General features: G+C 39.0%; 1 protein-coding gene across 2 annotated transcripts in view; it reads left to right on the forward strand.

The window, feature by feature from the left end:
• Positions 1-27,113, forward strand: part of DNAH8 (dynein axonemal heavy chain 8) — a 394,484-nt gene that overhangs the window by 252,936 nt on the left and 114,435 nt on the right. For both annotated transcript variants that reach the window (XM_063707575.1, XM_019030248.4), the window contains exons 58-67: positions 3,559-3,668; positions 7,582-7,745; positions 8,914-9,106; positions 11,104-11,226; positions 12,628-12,758; positions 19,098-19,251; positions 20,800-20,964; positions 22,361-22,587; positions 24,311-24,429; positions 26,691-26,794. In XM_063707575.1, coding sequence (XP_063563645.1) covers positions 3,559-3,668; positions 7,582-7,745; positions 8,914-9,106; positions 11,104-11,226; positions 12,628-12,758; positions 19,098-19,251; positions 20,800-20,964; positions 22,361-22,587; positions 24,311-24,429; positions 26,691-26,794 — 1,490 coding nt within the window. The remainder of the gene's footprint in view (positions 1-3,558; positions 3,669-7,581; positions 7,746-8,913; positions 9,107-11,103; positions 11,227-12,627; positions 12,759-19,097; positions 19,252-20,799; positions 20,965-22,360; positions 22,588-24,310; positions 24,430-26,690; positions 26,795-27,113) is intronic.

Here is a 27,113-nt window from a genome sequence, read left to right on the forward strand (position 1 = left end):
TGGGGTTAGGTATGTGAAATGGAGAGCTAAACACTAGGAAAGAGGGACTCAGTACTAAGGTGACCTATGCTTATAGCCTATTCTCAGACTCAGAGATATTTAAAAATAGGCTTGTTGAAAGTTAACATTAGACGTAAAGGAACCTTGGTGTTTTGGTTTTCAGGACATGGTTAATCAGAGAAATTTGGGTCAATAAATGATAGCACAAAGATCACAGATTAACAATATGTTATACAAAGTCAAATGTAGCACTTCAATATGTTAATGAAAATGAGATTCTTGACATCAAATGTAACATCGAATCACATAAATTATGCCATCAAAACTTATGTGTAGGTCAGCCCACGCCTATAATCTTAGCACTTTGGAAGACCAAGGTGAGAGGATTGCTGGAGGCCAGGAGATCAAGAGCAGCCTGGGCACATAGAGAGACCCCATTTCTACAAAAAGTTTAAAACATTAGCTGGGCGTGGTGGCACACGTCTGTAGTCCTAGCTGCATGGAAGGCTGAGGCCAGAGGATTGCTTGAGCCTAGGAGGTCGAGGCTGCAGTGAGCTATGATCACATTGCTGCATTCAAGCCTGGGTAACAGCGTAAGAACCTGTCTAAAAAACCAAAAAACAAACCCCCAATCCACCCCAAAACCTCTTACATACACAAGAAACAGACCCTTGCATATAAGAACATTAATTATTTGATATAGCAAGTACTGTAGTCAGAAGGGAAAGGGCAGACTTTTTTTTTTTTTTGAGATGGAGTTTCACTCTTGTCACCCAGGCTGGAGTGCAGTGGCGCGATCTCAGCTCACTGCAACCGCTGCCTCCTGGGTTCAAGCGATTCTCCTGCCTCAGCCTCCCAATTAGCTGGGATTACAGGTGCCTGCCACCACACCCGGCTAATTTTTTTGTATTTTTAGTAGAGACAGGGTTTCACCACATTGGCAGGGCTGGTCTCGAACTCCTGACCTCAGGTGATCTGCCTGCCTCGGGCTCCCAAAGTGCTGGGATTACAGGCATAAGCCACCGTGCCCGTCCGGGAAAGGGCAGACTTTTAATAAGTAGTTCTGGGATACTTAGTAATTCTTATAGGAAAATAATTAAATTTGGACAGCTACCTCATGCCAATAACATGATCAACTACAGATGAGATAGGGACCTAAATATGGAAGGCAAGGCTGTAAAACATTTGGAAGAAAATATAGAGAAATAGTTGAGTGACCTCTGAGTAGGAAAGGATTTCATAAATGAGACTCAGAAAGCATAAAAATAAAGAAAAAAAATACCAATTTGACCAGATTGAAATGTAAAATTTCTCTTCATTAAAAAATAACATTAAGAGAGTGAAAAGCCTCAAAGTGGAAGAAAAAATTTTAACACATATAATAACAACAAAAATTTCATATTCTGAATATTTAGAGAAATCCTATAAATCAATCAGTCAAGAAAAGGAAACAACCTGATATAAAAATGGGCAAACAACTAAGGCACTTTAAAAAGAGGAAGCTAAATAGCCAATAAACAAAGTAAAGTTGGTAAACGTCATCAGTATTCTGGAAAATACAAATGAGAAACACCAAGCAATACCATTTCATACCCACTAGATTTGCAAAAATAAAAAATTCTGACAAAATCAAGCATTAGTGAGAATGTGAAGCAACTGAGACTCTCATTGCCTGCTGGCCGGAGTGTCAATTGCTACAAACCCTTTGGATAACAATTTTGCATCCCTGCTGGTAAAGTAGGGCGTGTGCCCATCCCTAGCAGTACCACTTCTAGGTTTATGCCAAATTGTCATTTTTTTCCTTTATCGTTTGGGTTTTCTGAGTCTCAAGAAGTCCTTTTCTATCCGGACATCATACAGGTATTCTCTTATGTTTTCTTCCAGACATTGTATAGTTTTGCCTTCCATATCTGGGGCCTCAATCCATCTGTAGTTGATTTTGCACATGCATGCCAGCAGACTTATACAAAAATGCTTACAGTGCAGCGTGCACAATGGCAAAAACGTGAAATAATCCAGATATTTATCACTAGTAAAACTGGATAAATACATCCTGTCACAGGTACACGGTGGCCTGCTGTGCAGCAGTGAAAATGAATGAATATAGCGACATGCTTTCACCATGGATGAAGCCCAGAAATACAATGCTGAATTGAAAGAAGCAAATCACAGGAAAAATATAATTCTGTTAAACGGAATTTCAAAAGTTTTTTTTTTTTTTTTTTTTACCAGTTCAAAAGTTCAAAAACCTAAGTGGTGAAGCTATAAAGAAAAGCAAGTTACTGATTATATTAAAGAGAGGTGGCGACCTCTGGAGGAAGGGAGGAATTGTGAACAAGGATGAACGTACAAGGGCTTCTAATGTGCTGGGCAAGGTTGTAGTTTTCAATCTGGTGGTCTGTACATGAGGGTTTGTTATTTGTTAAGCTATTTGACATACTCTTCAGTATGACTGACACATTTAAACAAATACGGAAAACAAACCAACCAGAAACTGAGCCTCAGATAAGTGAAATAACTGCCCAATCAAGGCCTTTAACTAGTGCTTGGCAGATGGGTGTTGCTAATCCCTATCTCATGCTTCTTATAACATGGTGGTCCCACAGGAAGGTGGAAATCTAGAATATAGGATTTCAGGAAGCAAACGGACTTTACAGGCACTTAGCACAACCAACCATGATTTGGAGGAAAATTTCATGTTTCCCCAGGGCAATTCTTCAATTAGTGTGAACAAACTCCAGTTTCTTTAGTCTCCACTCTTCATCAACCTGTTCTGCATCTCTGAGCAGATATTCATATTCCTCTGAGAATACCATGCTCAGAACTGAACACACTATGTATGCAGTGTGTAGTCTCACTGGAGTGAAGCAGAGTAAATCTTTCTTCAGTCTAAATCAAAGACATTCTGAGACTTTGAGAACAGTCTCTAAACCTACACCCCAGTCTTTCTGAGAGTGATAATGATGGTCAGACCATCACTTTGCTGGGTGTTCCCTAGGAATGTTGCATGTCTAGCCCAGGTCAGAGTGGTGACTGACTGTAGGTTGGAAAAAGTGGTCCTGATTCCAGTTCTGCCAATACCAGTCCATGTGACCTTGAACAATCGGCTTCACCTGTCTGGGCCTGGTCTCCTTCTCTGTAAGATGAGGGAGTACTCTCTAAGCTCACATATGCTTCAGGGTGAATGCTGATGTACAGACTCTAGGGCCAGGTTGCTTGGGTTCACATCTCAAATTTGTCTGCATGCAAGCTGTGTAACTTTGAGCAAGTTACTAAGCTCATGTTAAAATGGGACTAGTAATAATAATACCTACCTTGTATTTTTTTCTTGTAGGATGCTGGGTGGGGAATTAAATGAGTCAATACATATAAAACACTTATCACTGCGTACTAAGCTTGGCTGGATCCACTACTGACTCCCAGTCTTAGCTGATCCCTTGAGAGAAATTCTGAACCACACCCAGCTTAGTCAGCCTTGTAATGATTTGTTTACTGGGATAAACATATACTTGGAAATCTTTTGGTAAGCTTATACCTTCAATCTTGCTTATCTTTCAGGAATTATTGGATGTGGATACTTTGATCCTTGTAGAAGTTTCAAGCCTCAAATATGTGAGATGATTGTGAATTTAGTCTCAGTGGGCAGAGTGCTGTGGCAATGGACTAAGGTACAGAATGGTTTGTCGTCAATAATTTTTAAAAAGGCAACTATTATTCAGCCCTAGTTCTCACCTCGTGGCTCATTAAGTTATCATAATATCATATATAGTGGTGTTTTTTGGAAAAGACAAATTACGTGCTCAAATAGATTTACAACACCTTTTCCTTCCAGGGAGCAAATGATCTGACTAAATGATGCTTTCCGTATGTATGAGATGTTACTGTAAACCAGACATGACATCCAAGACAAAGTAGAATTTTGCTGAAATGAGAACACTGCGTTTCCACTTGTTACTCTGATTTGTAAATCTTTATTTGTATTATCTGTCTTCCTCTACCAAACTATGTCAGACACTCAAATGCTTATTGACTGACTTAATACATGGATTTCCAGGTATTCTCAGCCAACTAGGACTTGAAGTCTAACTTGTGTATTTCTCTGAGCAGGAGCGTGAGTTAGTAAATGGATGGAAGTGTTCTTAACAAAAATTGGCTAGATTTGCATACACAAGTCAGTGTCCTAAGTAAAGCTCAGCAAACGTGCAGCTGTCCCCAGATGACTTAGGGCAGTACTCATGAAAAGGCAATTAAGTGTAGGTATGAGATAAAAATGAGGTTGATATATTTGACAAAAAGCCATGAAGGAGATAAGGATTAGTTGTCATAATTCACTACACATCCATTAGCCCAATTATACACATGTGGGCAGGCACTTGTCTCCTGGGAAACCTGAAGTGTGCCAGCCTTTCAGATTCCTGGGTAGACTGGGGGATTTCTAGATACAGAATTATTGGAAGAGGAATTTGGGGGTTTCTTATGAGATGCTCTTCCATGCGGCCACCTTCAGTGATGAGTGTGGGGCCCTGTTCCTTGCCAACACACGGCCTTTGCACATGCCATTGCACCTCTTTTAAAGAAACTCAGAAATGAGTGGCAAGGACTGAGCATCTGAGATAGTTTTCCGTGGTAAGATACATGTGGTTTCCAATAGGATTATTGCTCAATTTACTGTGCTTATATACATAGTTCTCTGAAAAGATTTGCCCTTGCAGCTGTCTTCCATCAGTTTCTTTTGGTATTTGGATGTTTCCTGGCTCCATGTCCTCAGTGTCTTTTCTTTACCTCTTTAATCCATTCTGCACAAGCTTTCATTCCCACTGTTCATGTCAAGGCCACCAAAGACCTTGATCTTGCCACATCTCAAGGTTAATTTTCCTCTCCCTCTTACTTGACTTTTTAGCAGCATTTGACCTAAATGATCCCTCTAAATATTTTCTTCACTTGCCTTCAGAGGGTCCCCATATTCTTGATTTTCTTCCTAGTGCACTGGCTACCTCATTAAAGTCCCCCTTCTTCTTTCCCTCCTCTGAACACTGAAATGCACCTGGTCTCGATGCCAGGCCCTCTTCTCTATCTACATTCTTTCCCTAGGTGGCCTCATCCAGCTTCAAGGCTCTAAACATCATCCCTGTGCTGATGACTTCAAAATGGATATCTCCATCCCAGGCCTCTCTGCCTGGCTCCAGGCCGATTGCTAACTGCTTAATAGACATCAGTGTTTGATGTCTGATACTCATCTCAAAGTTACCATGTCCAAACAGAACTCTTAAATGTCCTTAAATACGATCCTCTCTCAGACTTCAGCATCTCAGTAGCAGCACCAGTTATCCTGCTTCTTAGGTTAAAATTACTGGGCACCATCCTTGATTTATGTCTTCCTCATGGCCTACATCCAGTCCATCAGTGAATCTCAGTGACCTCCCCTTCAAAATCTACCCCAAAGCTGAACCTTCCTCACCATCCCCCCGTGACCACCCTGATAAGTGCTCCCATCACCTGTCCCCTGGACCATGCAGTAACTTCCTAACCAATCTCCTTGCTTTCTTCTTGCTCTCTTGGAGTCTGTTCTTTTCACAGTCCTAGATGATATTTTTTAAAAAGTAAAGCAGAAATCTTTACTCCTTCTTAAAACCACCAGTAGACTCCCAGTTCCACTTAGAATGTCAGCAGACTCCGCTTACTTCCCTTGCCTGCCATCAACCTGCTCCAGCCGATGGCCCTGCTCACCATTCCTTGAGTACCCCAGGTTTATTGCGTTGCTGGGCCACCATACGTTGGCTCATTCTCATCTCTCTTACCTTCAGAGCGACTGTTCCAATCATCCTCTAAAGTGACTGCACTTGTCCCTATCCTAGTCATTATCTGTCTCCTGGCCCTGGTTTTTTTTAAACCATGGCTTCTATCATTATTTGCATATTTACATATATATTTGTTCCCTGTTCATTCTCAGGCTCTCCCCACTGGAATAAAAGCCCGCTTGATGGCAGCAGAGTTAGCTGTCCTCTGTTTACCACTGTGTCTTCTTAAGAACCAGGGAGGTGCTCAGTCATTGAAAAATGAATGACTCTTCCTCCTCTGCCCACCTCTACATAAGCAGCCTTCTTTGTATCTTTTCTTCAAATCTCCCATCTTCACAAAGCACTCTTTTAATCCATTCATGCCTTGTCTATCAGCCCACCTTTGTATTACTTTATATAGCTTTAAGGCAGAAGCAGTTCAGAAAAGAAAGAAGGTGATGAAAAGTAGAGGGAAATATTAGAAGAGAAGGAAAGAAGCAGGTTAACAAATAATGAGAAGAAGAAGGAAAGAAAGGAATTTTTTTTTACAGAATTCTCTTTAATGACTGCCTCAGTTACCAATGGCTGCCATCATGGCTGGAGTGTTATACTATAAAAAAAGCAATATTCACATAACCTTACCGCTTTGAGTATTTTTACATACTTGTAATGTAACTATATGTTTTACATTTTAGTGGGTAGGATGAACATTTTAGCTTGCAATGGAACTGAGCAAAGAGGGAAGTTGATAGGCGATTGATAAAATACACTTCTTTTATTTTCATCTCCCCATGCTACTTGCTGTTTTAAATAGCACTGTGAATTAGCCTGTAAAAATTACAAACTCAATAGGGTAATTTTTCAGTATAGAAAGGGCTTAATTTATGAACAGACGCTAAAGAAAGCATCTGCTTTGCTGAAATAGGCGTATGGGGAGTTTGTATCACCAGAATTATCATTATTTTCACTTTCAAAAATGATGCTGATATCAATTATGATCTTTATACATGACCATCAATGCTTTCCATATCTAGAGTACCTCGAGGTTATCCCTTAACGGGTATCTCTCTGGGTAAGAATGTGGTATTGTTACAGCTTTGCCTTTTTATATTCTAGAAGTTGGTAGAAATAGTAAATTAGCATATAATACAGTCTTTGTGCTCAAACAGAAAAAACATCTATTACTATAGGTATAGCTGCGTGTCAGACTTGCCTGTCCACTTATTATGGATATACAGATACATGAAAGACTGTTGACTGAGTTTGGATCCACACAGTAAAATCCAGGTTATGATATGCAGATATATTTATGGAAATCCTAACACATTAAGGACTCTAATCAAAGCAATTTATAGAAGATAGCCATTATTAACTTCAAAGGTGAACATTCATTGTTCTAACCTGCATGACAACCAACTCACGTTCAGTTTTTGTTATGATGTATTTCCACATATACTACCAATGATTAGGGATGATTATTCCCACAATTCATATAGTCCTTAAGAATTCAGGGGAGGTGACTTGTTCAAAGCCAACTGATGGTAGTAGAACAAGGTGTTGGAATCTGCATCCAGCGCCTTGGTCTTGAATCCATCCTATCCAAGAGATTACGGTCTTTTAAATCCTAAGTTGGTTTATTTATGATTTTTTTCTGTCTGTGTTGTCACAAAATGTGAACTTAATCTTGATTTATTTACTCAGCAGATTTTATCTAAAATAGGATTTGTGAGACAGTTGTAAAAGTAATTCTACTTTTAGTTGTATCTGAAAACTAATTGAGAGTATTACATTTTTTCATCTCTAGGTGAAGATGCTGCCAACTCCTTCTAAATTTCATTACATCTTCAATCTTCGAGATCTTTCCAGAATTTGGCAAGGAATGTTGACCATAAAAGCTGAGGAGTGCGCTTCAATCCCTACTCTCCTGTCCCTTTTCAAACACGAGTGCAGCAGAGTAATTGCAGACAGGTGTGTATTGCGGCACTAGAGTTTAAATGTATGACCTGAGAAGTTTATACTACTTGGTTAATTTTTTTTATTTTATTTTTTGAGATGGAGTTTTGCTCTTGTTGCCCAGGCTGGAGTGCAGTGGTGCGATCTCAGCTGACCACAACCTCTGCCTCCCGGGTTCAAGTGATTCTCCAACTTCAGCCTCCCCAGTAGCTGGGATCACAGGCATGCACCACCATGGCCGGCTATTTTGTTGTTGTTGTTGTATTTTTAGTAGAGATGGGGTTTCTCCATGTTGATCAGGCTGGTCTTGAACTCCTGACCTCAGGAGATCCTCCTATCTCAGTCTCCCAAAGTGCTGGGATTACAGGCATGAGCCACCCTGCCCAGCCGGTTACTTCTTGCATTATCTACTAGGATAAATAGAGTAAGGAGCATTGTCATCATTTGCTGTGGGGCTTGTGAAGCATTGATGGCATCTCTCACCTGCCCACTGCCTTAAAAAAATGCTCTGCCGATTTATTCCAGTATGACTTCAACAATACATCTTTATAAATCACCAGATCATCAGAGTTGATAACATTCGGAGGCACATTTTCATTGTATATATTTTCTACAAATTTTGTGAGCTCTTTGTAGGTTTTCTGTGGGGAAATCTGGTTTCATCCCTTTAAAGTTAAACAATCCCATTAAATTTAAATTCAGTCATCTTTTGGAGCCTCCATTCCCTCATCTATAAATCATAGATGATAATGCCAGTTTCACAAAGTTGTAAAGTGTCTACCATGTCTCACACAAGGGTGATACTTGTCAAATGTTACTCCCCTTTGTCCTCTCTTCCCTCTGTTATATTGTCAATCTGAAAATGTCCTTTGTGCACTGAATCCACCAACCCAGAAAGAGGACGCTCGTCCACTACCGACCATCACTTCTGCTCTCCTATCGCAAGTTTTAGGGACCTTTGATCTCACCTAAGTGATTCATCTGTATTTTCTATAAGTAGTGCTGTTAATGTTATAACTTTCTTGGATGGGGTTATGCCCTTCTTATCAAAAGGCAGAACATATTGTTTCCCTGTCCTGAATTGAGAAGGTCCAGGGTGGGGCTGAGAAGAGGCGAAGGGACATGTTCAGTTAGAAAAGATGCTTTCATATTTAACATTCTTACTACGACATTTTCCTTTCAGATTTATAACTCCTGAAGATGAGCAGTGGTTTAATGCACATCTTACTCGTGCAGTTGAAGAAAATATTGGCTCTGATGCAGCGTCGTGTATTCTTCCTGAACCATACTTTGTGGATTTTCTCCGTGAGATGCCAGAACCAACTGGTGATGAACCTGAAGACTCTGTGTTTGAAGTACCCAAAATATATGAATTGGTATTTATTTTCATCTCTTAAAAGAGGTTTTCAGATTGCTCACCTGACTAGATCTTTCTCTCTGCACCAGAGTCCTACCATGGAGTTGCTATAATTCCAGCACTTTGGGAGGCTGAGGTGGGAGGATTGCTTCAGCCCGGGAGTTTGAGACCAGCCTGAGCAACATAATGAGACCCTGTCTCTACAAAAAATAAAAAAAATTAGTCGGGTGTGGTGGCATGCTGCTGTACTCCCAATTACTCAGCAGGTGGAGGTGGGAGGATTACTTGAGCCCAGGAGTTTGAGACTGCAGTGAGCTATGATTGTGTCACTGCACTCTAGCCTGGGTGACAGAATGAGACCCTGTCTCAAAAAAAACAAAAAAACAAAAAAGAGAGAGTTCAGTAAGATGACCAAGCATTATATAAATGTGAAATAACTATCCTCTATACCTATACCAAGGGTTGGCAAATTATAGTTTCTGGGCCAGATCCAGCCAGCCCACTGCCTGTTTTTATTAGACTTACTAGCTAAGAAGGATATTTATTTGTTTATTTATTTATTTATTTTGAGATGGAGTCTCTCTCTGTCACCCCAGGCTGGAGCACAGTGGCACGATCTCGGCTCACTGCAACCTCCGCCTCCCGGTTCAAGCAATTCTCCTGCGTCAGCCTCCCGAGTAGCTGGGATTACAGGTGCCCCCCACCATGCCTGACTAATTTTTTGTATTTTTAGTAGAGACGAGGTTTCACCATGTTGGTCCTGTGATTACAGGTGCTCGCTACCATGCCCGGCTAATTTTTTGTATTTTTAGTAGAGATGAGGTTTTATCATGTTGGTCAGGCTGGTTTTGAACTCCTGACCTCAAGTGATCCACCCATCTTGGCCTCCCAAAGTTCTGGAGTGACAGGCGTGAGCCACCACGCCCGGCTGATTTTTCATTTTTAAATAGTTACCAAAAAATAAAAATAAGCAAAAGAATAATATTGTGTGACATGTAAAAATAATATAGAATTCAAATTTCAGTGTTCATAAATAAGGTTTTATTGAAACACCCATTGGTTTAAATATTGGCCATAGCTGCTTTTGCACTACAATGGCAGGGGTGAGTAGAGACTGAATGGGCCTTAAAGCCTGAAATATTTACTATCTTGCCCTTTACAGAAAAAATTTACCAACACTTGCCAACAATCACAAGACAGAAAATATAACATAAAAGTATTTCATTTAACAGCAACAACAATATTAACATGTAGGAATTAACATGATAAAACTTTACTTAAACAGCAACATGCCATTCTTTCTAAATTAATATATAGGTTTAATGAAATTTGAAACAAGATTTCAAAGGGACTTTTAAAAACAGGGTTATATAATAAAGTAATTCTAAAGTTATATAGAGCCGGGCGAGGTGGTTTATGCCTGTAATACCCGCGACTTGGGGGAGTTGAGGTAGGAGGAGCCATAGAGCCAAGGAAGTCAAGGCTGCAGTGAGCTATGATTGGGCCACTGCACTCCAGTCCGGGTGACAGAGTACCTTGACTCTAAAAAATAAAAATAAAGTGTATGCAGATCAAAGAATTAGATGGGGAGGAACAATTTGCAAAACAAAGAAAGTGGGTGTGGATTTATTTCAGAACAACAAAGACTTGTGGATTTGACTCCATAAATAATGTAAAACCTTTTTATATTTTTGAAAGCTGCAAACAATATTAAAAAGTAAGTAAAAACCAAGAAAAATATTTCCTATATTAATGTGTTAATTACTATGGGTAGGAGTTGGTAGGGAAAGGTCAGAAATGATTTTGCACTAGAAACTAACTAATATAATTAAGTTTCAGGCCTTAGAAAATGGAAATAACTAAAAGTAGACTAATATGTGAGAAACCTCTGGAAATCCATAACGTTTAAAAAAGATATGTATATTTTAAAATTACTTTTGAGTGTCTTTACAATTGCTACTTTAATACATATTTGGATCTTAATTATTATTTTTTTATCTTTCTCCCCACCCATAGATGCCATCCTTTGACTTTCTGGCTGAAAAACTCCAGTTTTACCAGAGACAGTTCAATGAAATCATTAGAGGAACATCTCTTGATCTGGTGTTTTTTAAAGATGCAATGACTCATCTTATTAAGGTCCTAACTATTGCCTATTTACTGATATAAATAGATGATTTAAAAGCTTCGTATATTTCATAGATAAATTTTTTGAGAGAATAACTATATACTATCAGGTACCGTATAGAAGACTGTACATAGGTTGGGTCAATTCACTGTCCCAGAAAATAAAGGCTTAATAGGAAACCCTTTATTTGAATCCATCTACATGGCAGCGAATGTCTTTCAAGGGCAAATAGATGGTTTTCTGTTCAGAGCTTTTGGCACACTGAGTCAACAAGAAAGTACGAAAGTACGGAGAACCTTTAGAAAGTATGGAGAACCCTGTGAAAAAATATATTTCCCTCAAATTATATTTTGATATTATGGGAATTCTGTTGCCCATGGAGGAAAAGATGTTGCTTTTAAAAGTGTCAATGTTATGATTGACTTACAGGTGATGGGACAGGGGTAAGGTTGATATATAGGACTGGTGAGAGAATAGAAGCCAGTTAGAGGTAACACGAAAAAGGGGTGTTTTCACACTAATCTATTCAACAAGTAATTATTGACCATTCACCGTGGCTAGATCTTGAGGTTCTGAGATCCTATTCTGAGTACAAAGCCATAAGTGATTAATATATTTTAAAATATAGTGATAGAATTTACACATACCAGGGTGTCATTATTGATCCACCATCTGTAAAACTTGTATTTTTTAAAAAATTATTTTTAGTGGTGATAGTGAATTTAGTGATCCATCTAGACTTTCTCCCTAATTCGTGACAATAATATAAAAGACAGCTTTTTAGCAGTGTCTTCAATTGGCCTGCATAAGATTTGATCCACAATTTGAGTCTTATCTTCACTGAGGAAATCAACCATAGAAAAGCAACACAAGATGAAAGGCTGTCTCTAAGTTGGCTTCTAGAAACATCCTCCTACCCCACTGTAAATAGAATTATGGTACTTAAAAAAAATTGTTGGCAGAGATATGATAGAGTTAGTGTTCATTGTTGAGTTAGGTGTCTACATGATTCAGTGTGTCAGGCTGATGAATAATAAAAAAACAATTCTAAACGTTTCTTATATCTTCTGCAGATTGGGAAGAGCAGCTCCACTATCCATTGCATCTAAAAATAATAAAATTCTACATGCGTGCACACACATGAACACACACACAGAATAGTTTTAAAATAGAAGGGAGTAAATCCAGTTTGTTCTGTTCTTCATGACGTAAACATAGATGGTCAAGGAAAGATTCGAGCTGAACAAATCAGTATTAAACTTTAATTTTAGAAATTCTGGCATAGACCATTAACGAGGAAAAAGTCTAATATCATCTAGAAACATATGATCAAAACTTGGACTCATTTAGTGCAAGAAAATGTAAACATTGCATTCTTTTTTCAAATAAGCATGTTTTAAATCTCAAAACAGATTTCACGAATAATTCGAACATCGTGTGGAAATGCATTGCTGGTGGGTGTTGGTGGTTCCGGAAAACAAAGTCTTTCAAGATTGGCCTCTTTTATTGCTGGCTATCAAATATTCCAGATAACATTAACCAGGTAGGATGAAATAAAACACAATATGTTTTTCTATAGTTAATTTCTCTATAGTTAAATGTTTATTTTAGAAAAAAAGGAAGCACAACAGTTTCCTGTATTTCTTTTTAAAGTAAACTTTAAGTATTATATATATAAGGATATTTACACAAGTGTCACAAAGTAAATACATCTATGTAGCCAGTCTACAGATGAAGAAATAAAACACTTCTTGTACCCCAGAAGTGCCTCCATGTTACGTTGCAGTCATTACCCTCCCAAGGGTAACCATATTCAAAGGGTAAGCCCATTGATTAGTTTTGCCCAGTTTTGAATTTTGTATCAATTGAACTATACAGGATTTGCTCTTTGCATCCTATTTCTATTACTGCATTGTTTGTGAGATTCATCCATGATGCTACATGTAGCAAGAGTTGTTCATTCTTTTTGCTGCATGATCTTCAACTTAATCAGATACTACCACAATCTATTTATCCATTGTACTCTTGATAAACATTTGGTTTGGGGCAAATAGAGCTGCTGTAAATATTCTTGTACATGTCTGAGTATACATCTAGAGTTAAAATTGCTGGATGTAGGTTATCTGTATATTTAGCTTTAGTTGATCTGCTTAGTAGTTTTCCATGTGGTTGTACCAATTTACACTTCCACCAACGTGTTATGAGAGTTGCTCCGCATCCTTGCCCCCACTTGGCATTGTGTGTCTTTTTCATTTTAGCAATTCTTTTTTTTTTTTGAAATGTAGTCTTGCTCTGTTGCCCAGGCTGGAGTGCAATGGCCTGATCTCGGCTCACTGCAACCTCCACCTCCCAGGTTCAAGCGATTCTCTTGCCTCAGCTCACGAGTAGCTGGGATCACAGCAGTGTGCCACCATGCCTAGCCAATTTTTGTATTTTTAGTGGAGACGGGGTTTCACCATGTTGGCCAGGCTTCTCTTGAACTCCTGACCTCAAGTGATCGTCCCGCCTCAGCCTCCCAAAATTATAGGCGTGAGCCACCGCGCCTGGCCGATTTTAGCAATTCTGTGTGTGGAGTGGTAGCTCACTGTGTTTCAGTTTGCGTTTCCCAGATGGCTAATGATGTTGAGCACCTTTTTATCTCTCATTGGCCATTTGGATAGGCTCTTTTGTGAATTATAAAAGCCCTTTCTCCATTTTTTTTTTTCAATTTGTTTGCGATTCTTTCTTATTGATTGTTAGGAATTCTATATGTGTTTTGGATATAAAGGGTGTATATTGCAAATACCTTCGCTCAGTTATTGATTTGCCTTTTCATCCTCTTAGCGGATCTTAATTTTAATGAAACATTCATTTTTTTCTATTTAGTCCTTTTTTGTATTATATTTTAAAATCTTTGTTTACCCTAAGGGCACATAGATATTTTCCTATGATTTTCTTCACATTTACACATAAAATTTACTACTTTCTCATTTAGTACTATAACTGACCTAGAATTCATTTTCTTATAATGTCTGACATAGGAGTTGTGATTATTATTTTCAATATTGATATCCAGTTGATCCAGCTCCATTTATTAAAAAGGTCATCTTTTCCCTGCCACATCACAGTGCCATTTTTTGTCTTAAGTCATCTGATCATATATGTGACTATATAGTCCCCTCCACTGGTTTCCTTATCTATCTTTGTATCATTACCTACTATATTAATTGCTGTAGCTTCTTTAGTATATATATTTAAATTTAACATATGTATATTTGATAGTGTCAGATCTCTAACTTTGTTGTTCTTCAAAACGTCTTGTCCATTTGGCCTTTTATTTCCATATAAAATTTAGATCACTTTGCCAATTTATAAACAAACACACAAATCATTCTGCTGCCCAACAAAAGAAAAATAAAAATTGAACAAAATACAATTTATAGAAGTATTTTAAAAACATAAAATATCAAATAAGTAGGTATTAATTTAATTTTACTTCAAAAATTAAATTAGTTGTCAACGTTTAAAAATCGGGAGGTTTCATATTTTAGAAAAGCGTATTTCTGACTTTTTGAAATAATTGGAAGATCTGGCAACCTAGGGCCTACACTCCCAGGTGGCAGAGCTCAGTAGCAGCTGCCTCCTTGGATGGGACATGCAATCCTCCAATCCGCAGGCCCCAACAGCACTGCTTCACTCACTGGCATTATCTGTCTGATTCCTGTAGGCATCTAAATTTGTGATCCTGAGATAGGTGGTGTTGCACTGATTGTAGTTAGGAATGACGGAGGCTTAAATTAAGGCAAATTTATTCACTATATTTTCTTAATTTCTGTATTCTTGATACCCTGGCATCTGAGACTCTGCTGACTGGGGAGAGACTGACCCTTCTAGGTTAGCCAATTCTTAGAGATTCAAACAGCTCCTCCAGGAGAGTACCTTTCATATGCAAACCAACCAATCCAGAGTCCTTACTCCCAACCACCACCTCTATCTGGTGGGTGTGTGGTGGCATCTCATGGTGGATTAGAATATTCCTCTGCCCTAATCACCCCAGGGCCACATACCAGTCAACAAGGGACCGCTCCTATGCCCCAGAGGCTGCTGAAATTATTCAAACTAGCAAATCCTAATTCTGCTTACCTGCCTTGCCTTTCTCATGGAAACCACAATAAAGACTCTTGCCCGTGTTTTCCCATCACTCCTTGTGCCTCCTGATTGACTCTGGTGTTTCCCCACGTCACCCTACTTAGCATGTCAAGCCCCCTTCTGTTTCTGGGGATCCTTGAGTATAAACATCTTGCTTCGTGACAGTCGTTCCTGTGTCATTGTGTCTTACCACACTTGATTACAACAAATTCTGGATACATTTTATAACAGCAGATAAAGTGGGAATAGAGAGGAAGACTCAGCAGGGACAGTTTAAAGTATGCAGGATTGATAGGACTTAGTAACTGACCCAATATTCAGGAAGAGGAGGAAAGAACAGGAAGGCTAGGATGACACTCTAATTTCTCTAGTGGTACAGTTGTGTGCCCCATAAGGACATTTTGGTCAACAACAGACAACATATATGATGGTGGTCACATGAGATTATAATGGAGCTGCCCTATACACGAGTAGCATTTTAAAAATCTTTTATACTGTATTTTTACTGTACCTTTTCTATGTTTAGGTAGATACACAAATATGGACCATTGCATTAGAATTGCCTATGGTATTCATTCAGTGCAGTAACATGTTGTTCAGGTTTGTAGCTTAGGAGCAATAGGCCATTCCATATAGCCTAGGTGTGTGTAGGCATACTCTACGCTGTTCTGTATTAGTCAGTTTTTGCATTGCTATGAATACCTGAGGCTGTGTAATTTATTTAAAAACAGGTTTGTTTTGGCTCAAGGTTCTGCAGGCTGTACAGGAAGTGTGATGCTGGCACCTGCTTCTGGTGAGGGTCTCAGGAAGCTTTCAATCATGGCAGGAGGCAAAGGGGCAGCAGGTGGTCATATCGTGAGAGCTGGAGTGAGAGAGTGAGGGTGCAGGTCCCAGACTCCTTTAAACAACCAGATCTTATATGAACTCAGAGTTAGAACTCACTCATTACCAAGGGGATGGTGCTAAGCCATTCATGAGGGATCTGCCTCCATGACCCAAACACCTCCCACCAAGCCCCACCTCCAACATTGGTGGTTACATTTCAACACGAGATTTGGAGGGGACAAACATCCAAACTATATTATGCTCCCACAGTTACAATGTTTTCTTTTTCTTTCTTTTCTTTTTTTTTTTTTGAGAAGGAGTCTCACTCTGTCACACAGGCTGGAGTGCAGTGGTGCAATCTCTGCTCACTGCAACCTCCACCTGCCGGGTTCAAGCAATTATCTGCCTCAGCCTCCCGAGTAGCTGGGATTACAGGCGAGCACCACCACGCCTGGCTAATTTTTGTATTTTTAGTAGAGACAGGGTTTCACCATGCTGGCCAGGCTGGTCTTGAACTCCTGACCTTGTGATCCACCCGCCTCAGCCTCCCAAAGTGCTGGGATTACAAGCATGAGCCACCGCGCCCGGCCACAGTGACAATATTTTCTAAGGATGCATTTATCAAAATGTAACCCCATTGTTAAGCAATGCATGACTGTACTTAACACACTGCACTAAAAAAAGTGCTTGTTCACATACATTTCTATCTCCTTCACTAAGCTGTAAGCTCCCTGAGAATGGGCCAACTGTAATCTTTGTCTTTTTTACTTTTATTATTAAATGCTTACTTTTAACCAATTCTGTAAAAGGATGTGTTGAATAAATAAAAAAGTGACCAGCTTTGAAGGGTAAAGTGAGAATTTAGTTCAGTACATTTGAGTCTGAGGTGTCTGCAGAACACGGTTTCCATAGATAATAAGACTCATGGATGTGGAGTTCAGGAGAGGGGTTCTGGTTTTGGAGATAGCAATGTAGAAGTCTCAGTAGAGAGGACCCTTTTGTGGTCATGGGGAGTATGAATAGGGTGCATCATGGAAAGAAAAGATGGCTGTGGAAAGAATTCCGGGGTCTCCCAACATAGAGAAAGGGGGCTTGCAATGGAGAGTGAGAAGAAGAGGCAAGACAGAGAGGAGGAAATCCAGAGTGGTTTCCAGAAACTAAGCAGGTAGATAATTAATCTGAAAATGCTGTGCGGGCGCCCTGGCTCACGCCTGTAATCCCAGCACTTTGGGAGGCCGAGGCGGGCGGATCACCTGAGGTGAGGAGTTCGAGACTGGCTGGCCAACATGGTGAAACCCCATCTGTACTAAAAATACAAAAAAATTAGCTGGGCATGGTGACAGGCGCCTGTAATCCCAGCTACTCAAGAGGCTGAGGCAGGAGAATCGCTTGTACCCTGAAGGTGGAGGTTACAGTGAGCCGAGATTATGCCATTGCACTCCAGCCTGAGCAAGAAGGGTGAAACTCCGTCTCAAAAAAAAAAAAAGAAAGAATCTGAAAATGTTAAGACATGAAAAGTGGCAACTGATATGCATGATGACACTTTCAGCGAAGTGGATGGGTACACAAGCCACATTGCATTAGGAAGAGAAGAAGCACAGAGAATACTTTTGGAAAACTTGAAAGAAAGAAGCAAGAGAGGTCAGGATCTGGACAAGGGGTGTGTTGTGATTGTCTCTATGTATTGCAAAAGCAATACATCACAGTCAGTCTAATTCTTTAAAAAATCAGCCAAATTGATGTCTTTGGCTGATTAGTTCAGACTGGCCAGTCAGTGAGAGGATTACTCTGACAGCATCAGGCCACTAGATCTTTCTGGTTCCAGTGCTCATAGTCTTTCTGTGAGACCCCATGGCCTACTGCCCATTACTTGCATTGTAACACCTCCTTCCAGTGAGGATTACCTTTTAGTCCTTGTCATTAGCTTACCCATGAGGATTTACATACAACATTTCAGATAATGTCTGCTTTATTTTTACACATCTCATCACCTCTGGTAGCACATACATTTAACCAGAAACAGAGTAAACCAAAAAACAAAGACCAAGATCTTTTCATTCCATAATCTGTAGCCATCTAACATTTCTATTATTTATACCATATTGCATAATGCATCTTTTTCTGTGGGTTTTCTTTGTATCTAGCCACTTAATGAGCTGTGCAAATTGCCACTATATACAATTTATGACTAATTTTATTCATAACGTATTTTGAATTTTTCACCAAATCAAACTCATCCAAATTTCAGATGAGTTTTAGATATTATATATATATTTACTCGGACAAAATCTGTTGCTGAGGACTGTCAGATTGCAGGGACTAAAAATTCATTTCTCTATTCCCACTTATGCTTTGTGGATCACTTTTGGTAAGTTCCCTGTTTCTCAGTTCTCAACTTAAACGAAATATTTGTTTTGAATGGTAACATATCACTCTTTAGCTCTAATCTCTGTGTTTTCTAGCAGGCACCATTACTTAGTATCTATTGGAGCAGGTACAGATTATGCTCTAATAATCACGGGCTATTATTGTGTTGTGGGATAAATTATGACTATGGTTTTTTGTTGTTGTTGTTGTTATTTGTTTGTTTATTTGTTTTAAGAAGGAGTCTCACTCTGTCGCCCAGGCTGGAGTGCAGTGGCATGATCTCGGCTCACTGCAACCTCTGCCTCCCGGGTTCAAGCGATTCTCCTGCCTCAGCCTCCCAAGTAGCTGGGATTATAGGCACACACCACACACTTGGCTAATTTTTTTGTATTTTTTTAGCAGAGATGGGGTTTCACCATGTTGGTCAGGATGGTCTCGATCTCCTGACCTCGTGATCCACCCGCCTTGGCCTCCCAAAGTGCTGGGATTACAGGTGTGAGCCACCGCGCCCAGCCGACTATATATTTTTTAATCTAAAACTTTCTATCATTTTTCTTCTTAGGTCTTACAATGTGACTAATCTAACAGATGATTTAAAAGCTTTGTACAAAGTTGCTGGTGCTGATGGAAAAGGCATCACTTTCATCTTTACTGACAATGAAATAAAAGATGAGGCATTTCTAGAATACCTTAACAACTTGCTATCTTCAGGGGAGGTAAGTCTCAAAAGTAGAGAAAAAGCCCATATTGTAAAAATATAAATTATATTGGAATAGAAAAAGCAGCAACCTTTCAAAAGTGAGGCTGTTTAGTACATTTTTTATTTTAGAGATGGTTAATGTACGAGATTTAGCAGATTTTCTGAAGTTCCTGTGAAATGAATGCTGCCCATCTCCAGATGCTTTGTTTAATTTTGAACATGGTTCCTTACTTGTCTCTTCAGTCTTCACTTTGGTCTTATAATTTATTTTAGGAGAAGCAAAGTATCTGTCCATCTATCTGCATACTAGTGAGGAGTGTAGAATGGTTGAAAGAGTTCTGTTAGTTGTAAATGGATGTCTGTACCGCCACTTCTGAAACCGCTTGTATCAGCACTTCCGTGAGCACTCACATCTTTAGTACTTCACCAGAAAGACTCACCAGACTCAGCATATACAGGTCGAGCATCTCAAATCCAAAACTCTGGAATCCAAAATGCTCCAAAATCTGAAACTTTTTGAGCACGGACATGATGCTCAAAGGACATGCTCATTATTGGAGCATTTTAGATTTCAGATTTTTTGATTTGGCGGTGCTCAACCAGTAAGTAAAATGCAAACATTCCAAAATCTGAAAAAAATCTGAAATCTGAAACATTGTGGTCCCAAGCATTTTGAATAAGGGATGTTCAACTTATAGTTATACTCATGGCTGAGATTTATTGTGGCAACACAGTAAGGATACAGAGCCAGATCAGTAGAGAAAAAGACTCATCTTGTGGAGTCATCGATGTTCCAGGAACATGGAATTGATGTTCCAGCTTCCTATGCTTTTGCCAAGGGGTCATGCAGAACATCCTCTCCATCCAGTATGAAGGGCAGTAACATATGCACTGTTTCCGTTCAGGGAAGCCCACTTGAGATTCAGAGTCCAGTGGTTATTTTTTAGGTTTGGTCACTTCCTGCCTAGCTACAACTACCAAAGTTCCAGATTCCTAGAAGGAAAGCAGATAGATGTTTGCCATGTATCACAAGGTTTGTGTAAACAGTCTAGTTGGCACTGCAAAACAACCTTATCAATTACTAATGGAGGAGACATTCCAAAAGCCAAGTTCCCTGATAACAGACAAGGGTCAGCTCTGCAAGCATACCCTTTTCAAGATTAGGCCTGCTGTGTTAACTCTTCCCTACACCATGGTATACAGATGCTTAATGGTGCAAAAATTAGTTAAGTATTTTGGAGCCAGAGTTGATTAGACTGACTCTGAGTCAAAGTACAGAGGGCACCCCTGGACATTTTAAAGAGATGATTGAGTGGTGGTGGAGACAGCTTTTTGGTGATAGCTATTGGAGCACAGGAAAACACAATTAGTTCTTGATTGAGCTGCTCAATAAAAAGTTGCAGTCTTGATAATCTCTGGCAAATCAGGGATTTGACTGTGGAGATGCTGAAAGAAAATATGAAACAAGATGACATGCAAATTAAAAAAGGGACTGGACTTTGGCAGTGAATTGACTGTGGAGAATTCTTAAAACACAGAACACTTCCCTGTCCATTCCTTAAAGATCTCCAACTTGTTTGCACGAGATGAGATGGATGAAATCACCCAAGGTCTGATTTCAGTGATGAAGAGGGAGCTACCTCGCCGTCCTCCTACCTTTGATAATTTGTATGAATACTTCATTTCAAGATCAAAGAAGAACTTACATGTTGTTCTCTGCTTTTCTCCAGTAAGTTTTTATTTTTATTTATCTCTACGTAGAAAGAGTTCCTTATTTAAAGGTACTTAGTTTGCCTTCTCTGATTAGAAAATGATCTTAGAAATTAATATTTTTACATTGAATTAAAATTAACACTTTTGTACCACACAATCTCCATTGACCAAATTCTCATTTCCTGTGTAATTTAAAATATTCATATTATTAAAAAATACTGCATAACCTGCAATTTTCATTAATTGCCTAGAGACATGGGTTGTTTGAATTGTAAGGGACTTGGTGATGTAACCTCGTCCGGCTCCACCTCCCATGTAGACATATTAGCTTTACTATAATGTCTCTGATGTAGGTCTGAAAATCTCTATCTCATTGTGCTTCCTAATATAGTAGCCATTAGGCATATATGGCTACTTAAGTTTTGATTAATTAGCCTCATTTCTACTTACTATTTGGTTTATTTTTGGTACAGGGTCTTGCTCTGTTGCCTAGGCTGAAGTGCATGGCATGATCATGGCTCACTGCAGCATCAACCTCCCAGGCTCAAGCCATCCTCTCACCTTAGACTCCCAAGTAGCTGAGACTACAAGCATGTGCCACCATGCCCAGTTCGTTTTTGTATCTTTTGTAGAGACGAGGTTTTGCCATGTTGTCCAGGCTGGTCTGGAACTCCTGAACTCAAGCGATTCACCCGCCTGGGCCTCGCAAAGTGCTGGGATTACAGGCATGAGCCACCGTGCCTGGCTTAGCTCCATTCCTGGTGCTTAGTAGTCATATGTGGCTAATAGCTACCACACTGGAAAGCATATATATGAAGCATTTTTATTATCACTTAAAGTTCTATTGACAGCTCTGCTCTAGGGAGTCTCACTAATTTATAAGGCAGCCTGCTTCATTCTTGGATAGTCTAATTGCCAAAAAGCTCTTATTTATAATCAATAGAATTTTGTCTCTGTACTTTTCTGATTCTAATTCTGCCCTATACAAGGAACTCAATCCCTCTTCCATGTAAAGTTTTTCAGATATTTGGAGAAGGTTTTTGCAAGGCTGTCTAAGTTGTTTCCTTTTTAGACCAAACAACTGTTCCTGCAGCTGTTCTCACTTGTCCCAGTGTCCAGGCCTTTTGCCGTCCTGGCCCTCTCTCTAAAAGAGTACTAGTTTATCAGTTTCCTCTTAAAAGAAAGTTCGTAGAATTGAACGCAATAATGTAGATGTAGTCCCAGGACAGGGAAGAGTGTGGAGTATATTTCCTCCCTTCATCAGAACATTAAATTTATATATGATTGCAGCCCAAGAAGATTCATTTTCATATCTGTGATGTCACACTCTTGGGTCAGATTGCATAAATCTCTCTCTGGCTGACTTATAACCCCTCTGTGTTTCTAATGTTTGTTGACTTTGCTATCAATAGGTTGGTGAGAAGTTCCGTGCCCGTTCTTTGAAATTTCCTGGCTTGATATCAGGTTGCACTATGGACTGGTTCAGCCGCTGGCCAAGGGAGGCTCTGATTGCTGTGGCCTCCTACTTCCTTTCAGACTATAATATTGTCTGCTCTAGTGAAATTAAAAGACAAGTTGTAGAAACAATGGGCCTGTTTCATGACATGGTTTCAGAGAGCTGTGAAAGTTATTTCCAAAGGTAAGTGATATTACATAAGCACCATCGCTATGGAACCGCAGCAGGTATTCCCAAGAGGAATGCATTGTAACATCCAGCAGAAGACTCTTTCTATTCATTGAGCACGAGCTGCATTTTTAGATCTTTCTTGCTTTGATTTTCTAGTGACTATGTATGAAGAGATGGCAAGTAAACAAGATTTAAAAACGAACTAGTGTCCACACTTAAATACCTTTTTATCCTCCAAGCCTCAGAGTAACAGATGCTTAATGAATTACTTTATTTCATCTGCTTAATTTTGTTTTGAAAATGACTTAACTAATTCACCACCAACTGTTTAAAATTAGTTTCTTATTCAAATGCATTATTTATTTTGATTAAAGTACACTGTTCCTAATGTTTCTTTATTGCCTTATGTTAAAGGAGTATTTAGAATTTGTATTTGCATCACTTAGTCTTACCAATGTTTCTATGCCAGACAACTATGAAACAAAATATCAATTGACTGTGGGAAAACCACTCACTAAAAGCAGCAATGGCATGTTCATTATGTGAAAGCTGGTGTCAACCATGCAAAAACACAGCTTTTTTCCCCAAAGCATGACAGTCACTGTGTAAGATTGACAAATGGGCCAACGTGGATCCCCAGAAAAGCTATGCCTGTTTTTCTGCATAGAGAGTTCGCGTAACACTTTCATTGATTTTCAGTGAGGTTCCTACTTCACAAAAGTTTATTTATTCCATACCTTTTCCTTTACTTAAAACCATTCCCAGACCACCCTTTTAGATAAGATCTCCCAAATTCTCTTGGTGAATCAGTGTATACTAATTCTTACTGTTAAGAAGATTTTCTTTCTATTTGAACTCCTGCTAATGTCATCTGTGGAGATAAATTTTTACCTTTGTGCAGCTACAAAAATCTGTTTCTTTACTTTGAAAATTTGGGTATATTTTTCAAAATTTTTTATATGTTCTTAGGTTGTTGAAGTTTATTCTGAATGTAATATTTTTATAACACTTTAATGATAGTCACATATATGCCCAAGATCTTAAAAAAAACTCAAAAGCATTAAAAATCTTCAAAACTACAAAAGTTTAAATTAATATAAAAGGTTAAATAATTTTATAGTACGTGAAGAACTCTTTTTTCACTTGAGCTTCTTCTGTATAAAATTATGCCTTTTGTAATAAAGCCACAATAAAGTGGACATTTGAATTGAGTGTGGTTGCCTTGATTTCAAGGCCAATCCAGTGAACTGCGGAGACATTGGTTTTTGCTTCTGTAAACCCACCCAGCTGTTATCCAGTAGTGAAGAGGTTGTAACAAATATCACTTGAATGAAAATGGATTGCAGCACAAATTCATTTCAACCACTTATCCCTAATATTTGTCCAGAACCTTAAAGTTTTGCACTGTTGACACCAGCTTTCACATAGATTCATATATGCGATTTTATTTGATCTTCACAAAATTCTGGGAGGGGTAGAGCAGATATTGTTTTCTCAATTTTCCAGATGAGGAAACAGAGTTGGAGTTAAGGGTGAAGTCAAAGACCCCTCAGGGTCGAAACATCAGACAGATTTAGTCCTTTTTCCACTTCACCTCTGAGAAACCTTGCTCAAGTCCTGTCTTCCTGCTAGTGAATCACTCTACATGATCACACTGATTTCACCCTGGGAAAGGTGTCATTTTATGGGAGTACGCACAATGATTGAAATGGTCCTTTTAATGTTCTGCTTTCAGATACCGCCGAAGAGCACATGTGACTCCCAAATCTTACCTCTCATTTATAAATGGTTATAAAAACATTTATGCTGAAAAGGTGAAATTCATTAATGAACAGGCTGAGCGTATGAATATTGGTAAGAGGAATGGAATGGAATGGGATGGAATGGAAATAGGGTTTATTTGATAGGGAACTCAATATTTTGTTTGGTGGACATTTTGTCTGAAAATGAAATACTCACTTTGTTAGTAGTAGATAATTTTAAAGGATGCCCTTGAGGGTATTTTGACCTGTCAAGAAACTCTGAACAGAAGAAAATCTAAACAGAAGTGGCCTATTTTTTCTGCAGAACCATTTCTCCTGGCTCTTTCAACTCTGGATCCCCTGTGCTGAGTCACTGAGCCATTGCTGGCAGATGGGGACAAGCCAGCTTTGGGGAATGGACAACAATTTCAGTTTTTGGTTTCATTTTGATTTGCCTTGATTTGTATAAACTTTGCCATGTTAATTTTCCCTACATTTCTAATAAAGAAAAAGGCAAAATAGAAGCAAAAACAAATGAAAACTAAAAGAGATTGTGTACCTAAGCAAGAGTTTTCCAAGTGTCTGCTATATGTAGTATAACTAGCAAAAGTAAACATTGGAAGAGATTATATGTCCAGAAAGCATGTGGCCCAAACAATCTAAAACACCTTAGTTCTTATTTTTCAAGTTCTAAATAAAACTTGAGGGGCTGGGTGTGGTGGCTGATGCCTGTAATTCCACACTTTGAGAGGCCAAGGCAAGCGGATCACTTGAGCCCAGGAGTTCAAGAGCAGCCTGGGCAACATGGTGAAACCCTGTCTCTACAAAAATATAAAAATTAGTCAGGCATTGTGGTGGTGCATGCCTGTAGACCAAGCTACTTGGGAGGCTGAGGTGGGAGGATCACTTGAGCCCTGGAGGTCAAGGCTGCAGTGAACTGAGATTGCACCACTACACTCCAGCCTAGATGACAGAGTGGGACCCTGTCTCAAGAAAAAATCAAAACAAAAACCACTCGGTCACATAGCATAACAGCGCCAAGGTCTGTGAAGTCATAGTCATGAGAGAAGACTGTGAAAGAAGGCTTCTTCTGCGGTTTTCTCATGATTCAGCTTCTTGCAGCTTTCCTATATGATACTTTAGATCAGTAGTGTGCTGAAGCCATCTCATAGTGGCTTTTGAGAACACAATGTTAAATTTTTAGGAATTTTGTGATCTCCTTGTTAAACAGAACTTTTATTAAAAATTAACTCATGTATACTTACAATTAAACAAATTGGATTTAAAATAAAGGCAATAAATGCTCAAACTCACCCCTTCTTAGTTTTACTCTTTTTTTTTTCTTTTTCTTTGAGACAGAGTTTTGCTCTGTTGCCCAGGCTGGAGTGCAATGGCGTGATCTCTGTTCACTGCAACCTCTGCCTCCCAGGTTCAAGGAATTCTCCTGCCTCAGCCTCCCAAGTAACTGGGATTACAGGCATGCACCACCATGCCCAGCTTGTTTTGTATTTTTAGTAGAGACAGGGTTTTGCCATGTTGGCCAGGCTGGTTTCGAACTGACCTCAGGTGATCCACCCCCCTCGGCCTCCCAAAGTTCTGGGATTACAGGGGTGAGCCACCATACCCGGCCTACTCTATTTTCTTATATCAATGTTCTTGAGGTTATTTACTTCTGTCTGTATGGTAGGAATATTACATAACAGTGTGGTACTGAGAATCTTTTGGTAGCCTGAAATCAGCCATGGTGGGAGTGTTTACACTACAGAAATTGGACAATATACAGATGAGGGCTTCCCCTTTTCCCAGTGACCCAGATTTAAATATTTACCAACATCCCACTACCTAGAACCCGTTGGAATGTGAGCAATTCAGTTAACCAGTTCTTTTTCTCTACAGTGCTAAAAGTTGCAAAGTCCATTACATAAGTTTTCACAGTTATTTTCATTTTTATAACAAAGAGAACCACAAAAATGTTAATATATTTTCTATTTCATTTGCCACCTCAGCTGCAATATGATTCAAAGGCAAAAAATGATAGCTACAAACTGTTTACAAAGCCACAGAGAGCATAAATTTGCCAAATAAGTTTCTTGGCCAAACTAATCTTATTCAATAGGACATTGTGACTTTCCCTTAAATGTAGTTATGTGATATTCTTCAGTCAGAGCTATTTTCTTTGCCTTCCAGTTGAAACTCAGAAATATGGTCAATATTGTTGCTTTTAAGACATGTATATTTTTAAAGCTTTTGTCTACAATTTTGTGTTTGTTATATTACATGTACAGTGCCTTATAAATAGTAAATATTGAATAAATATTTGATGAAGGCATATACCTGTACTCAGTAAAGGTATATATGTGTGTATTTGTAAAGGTCTTGATAAACTAATGGAGGCAAGTGAATCTGTTGCTAAACTCTCTCAGGATCTTGCAGTCAAGGAGAAGGAGTTGGCAGTGGCTTCCATAAAAGCAGACGAAGTGAGTTTGCATTTATTTTATCACTGATGAGGAATATTTTTCCATATTAAAATGCATTGTTTTAAAATGGTACTAAAGAACAAGCAGGGTATAAACCTATGGACAATTCCTGATAAGATAGTGTTCACAAAGACCATTAGACATTTTTGTTTAACTTATACCAGCATATACCTGAACTATTAATTTTGCTACTTGGCCTAAGACTATTATTTCTTCTCTCACTCTGTCTGTCTCTCTTGTTCTTTTTCATCTGTTTATGAAATTTCTGCTTGATTATGAGTTATATTTGGTCTTCTGTTTAAGGTCCCTGTATGTTCCA

This window comes from Gorilla gorilla, chromosome 5 (genome assembly GCF_029281585.2).
Source record: "Gorilla gorilla gorilla isolate KB3781 chromosome 5, NHGRI_mGorGor1-v2.1_pri, whole genome shotgun sequence".
Taxonomy (NCBI): domain Eukaryota; kingdom Metazoa; phylum Chordata; class Mammalia; order Primates; family Hominidae; genus Gorilla; species Gorilla gorilla.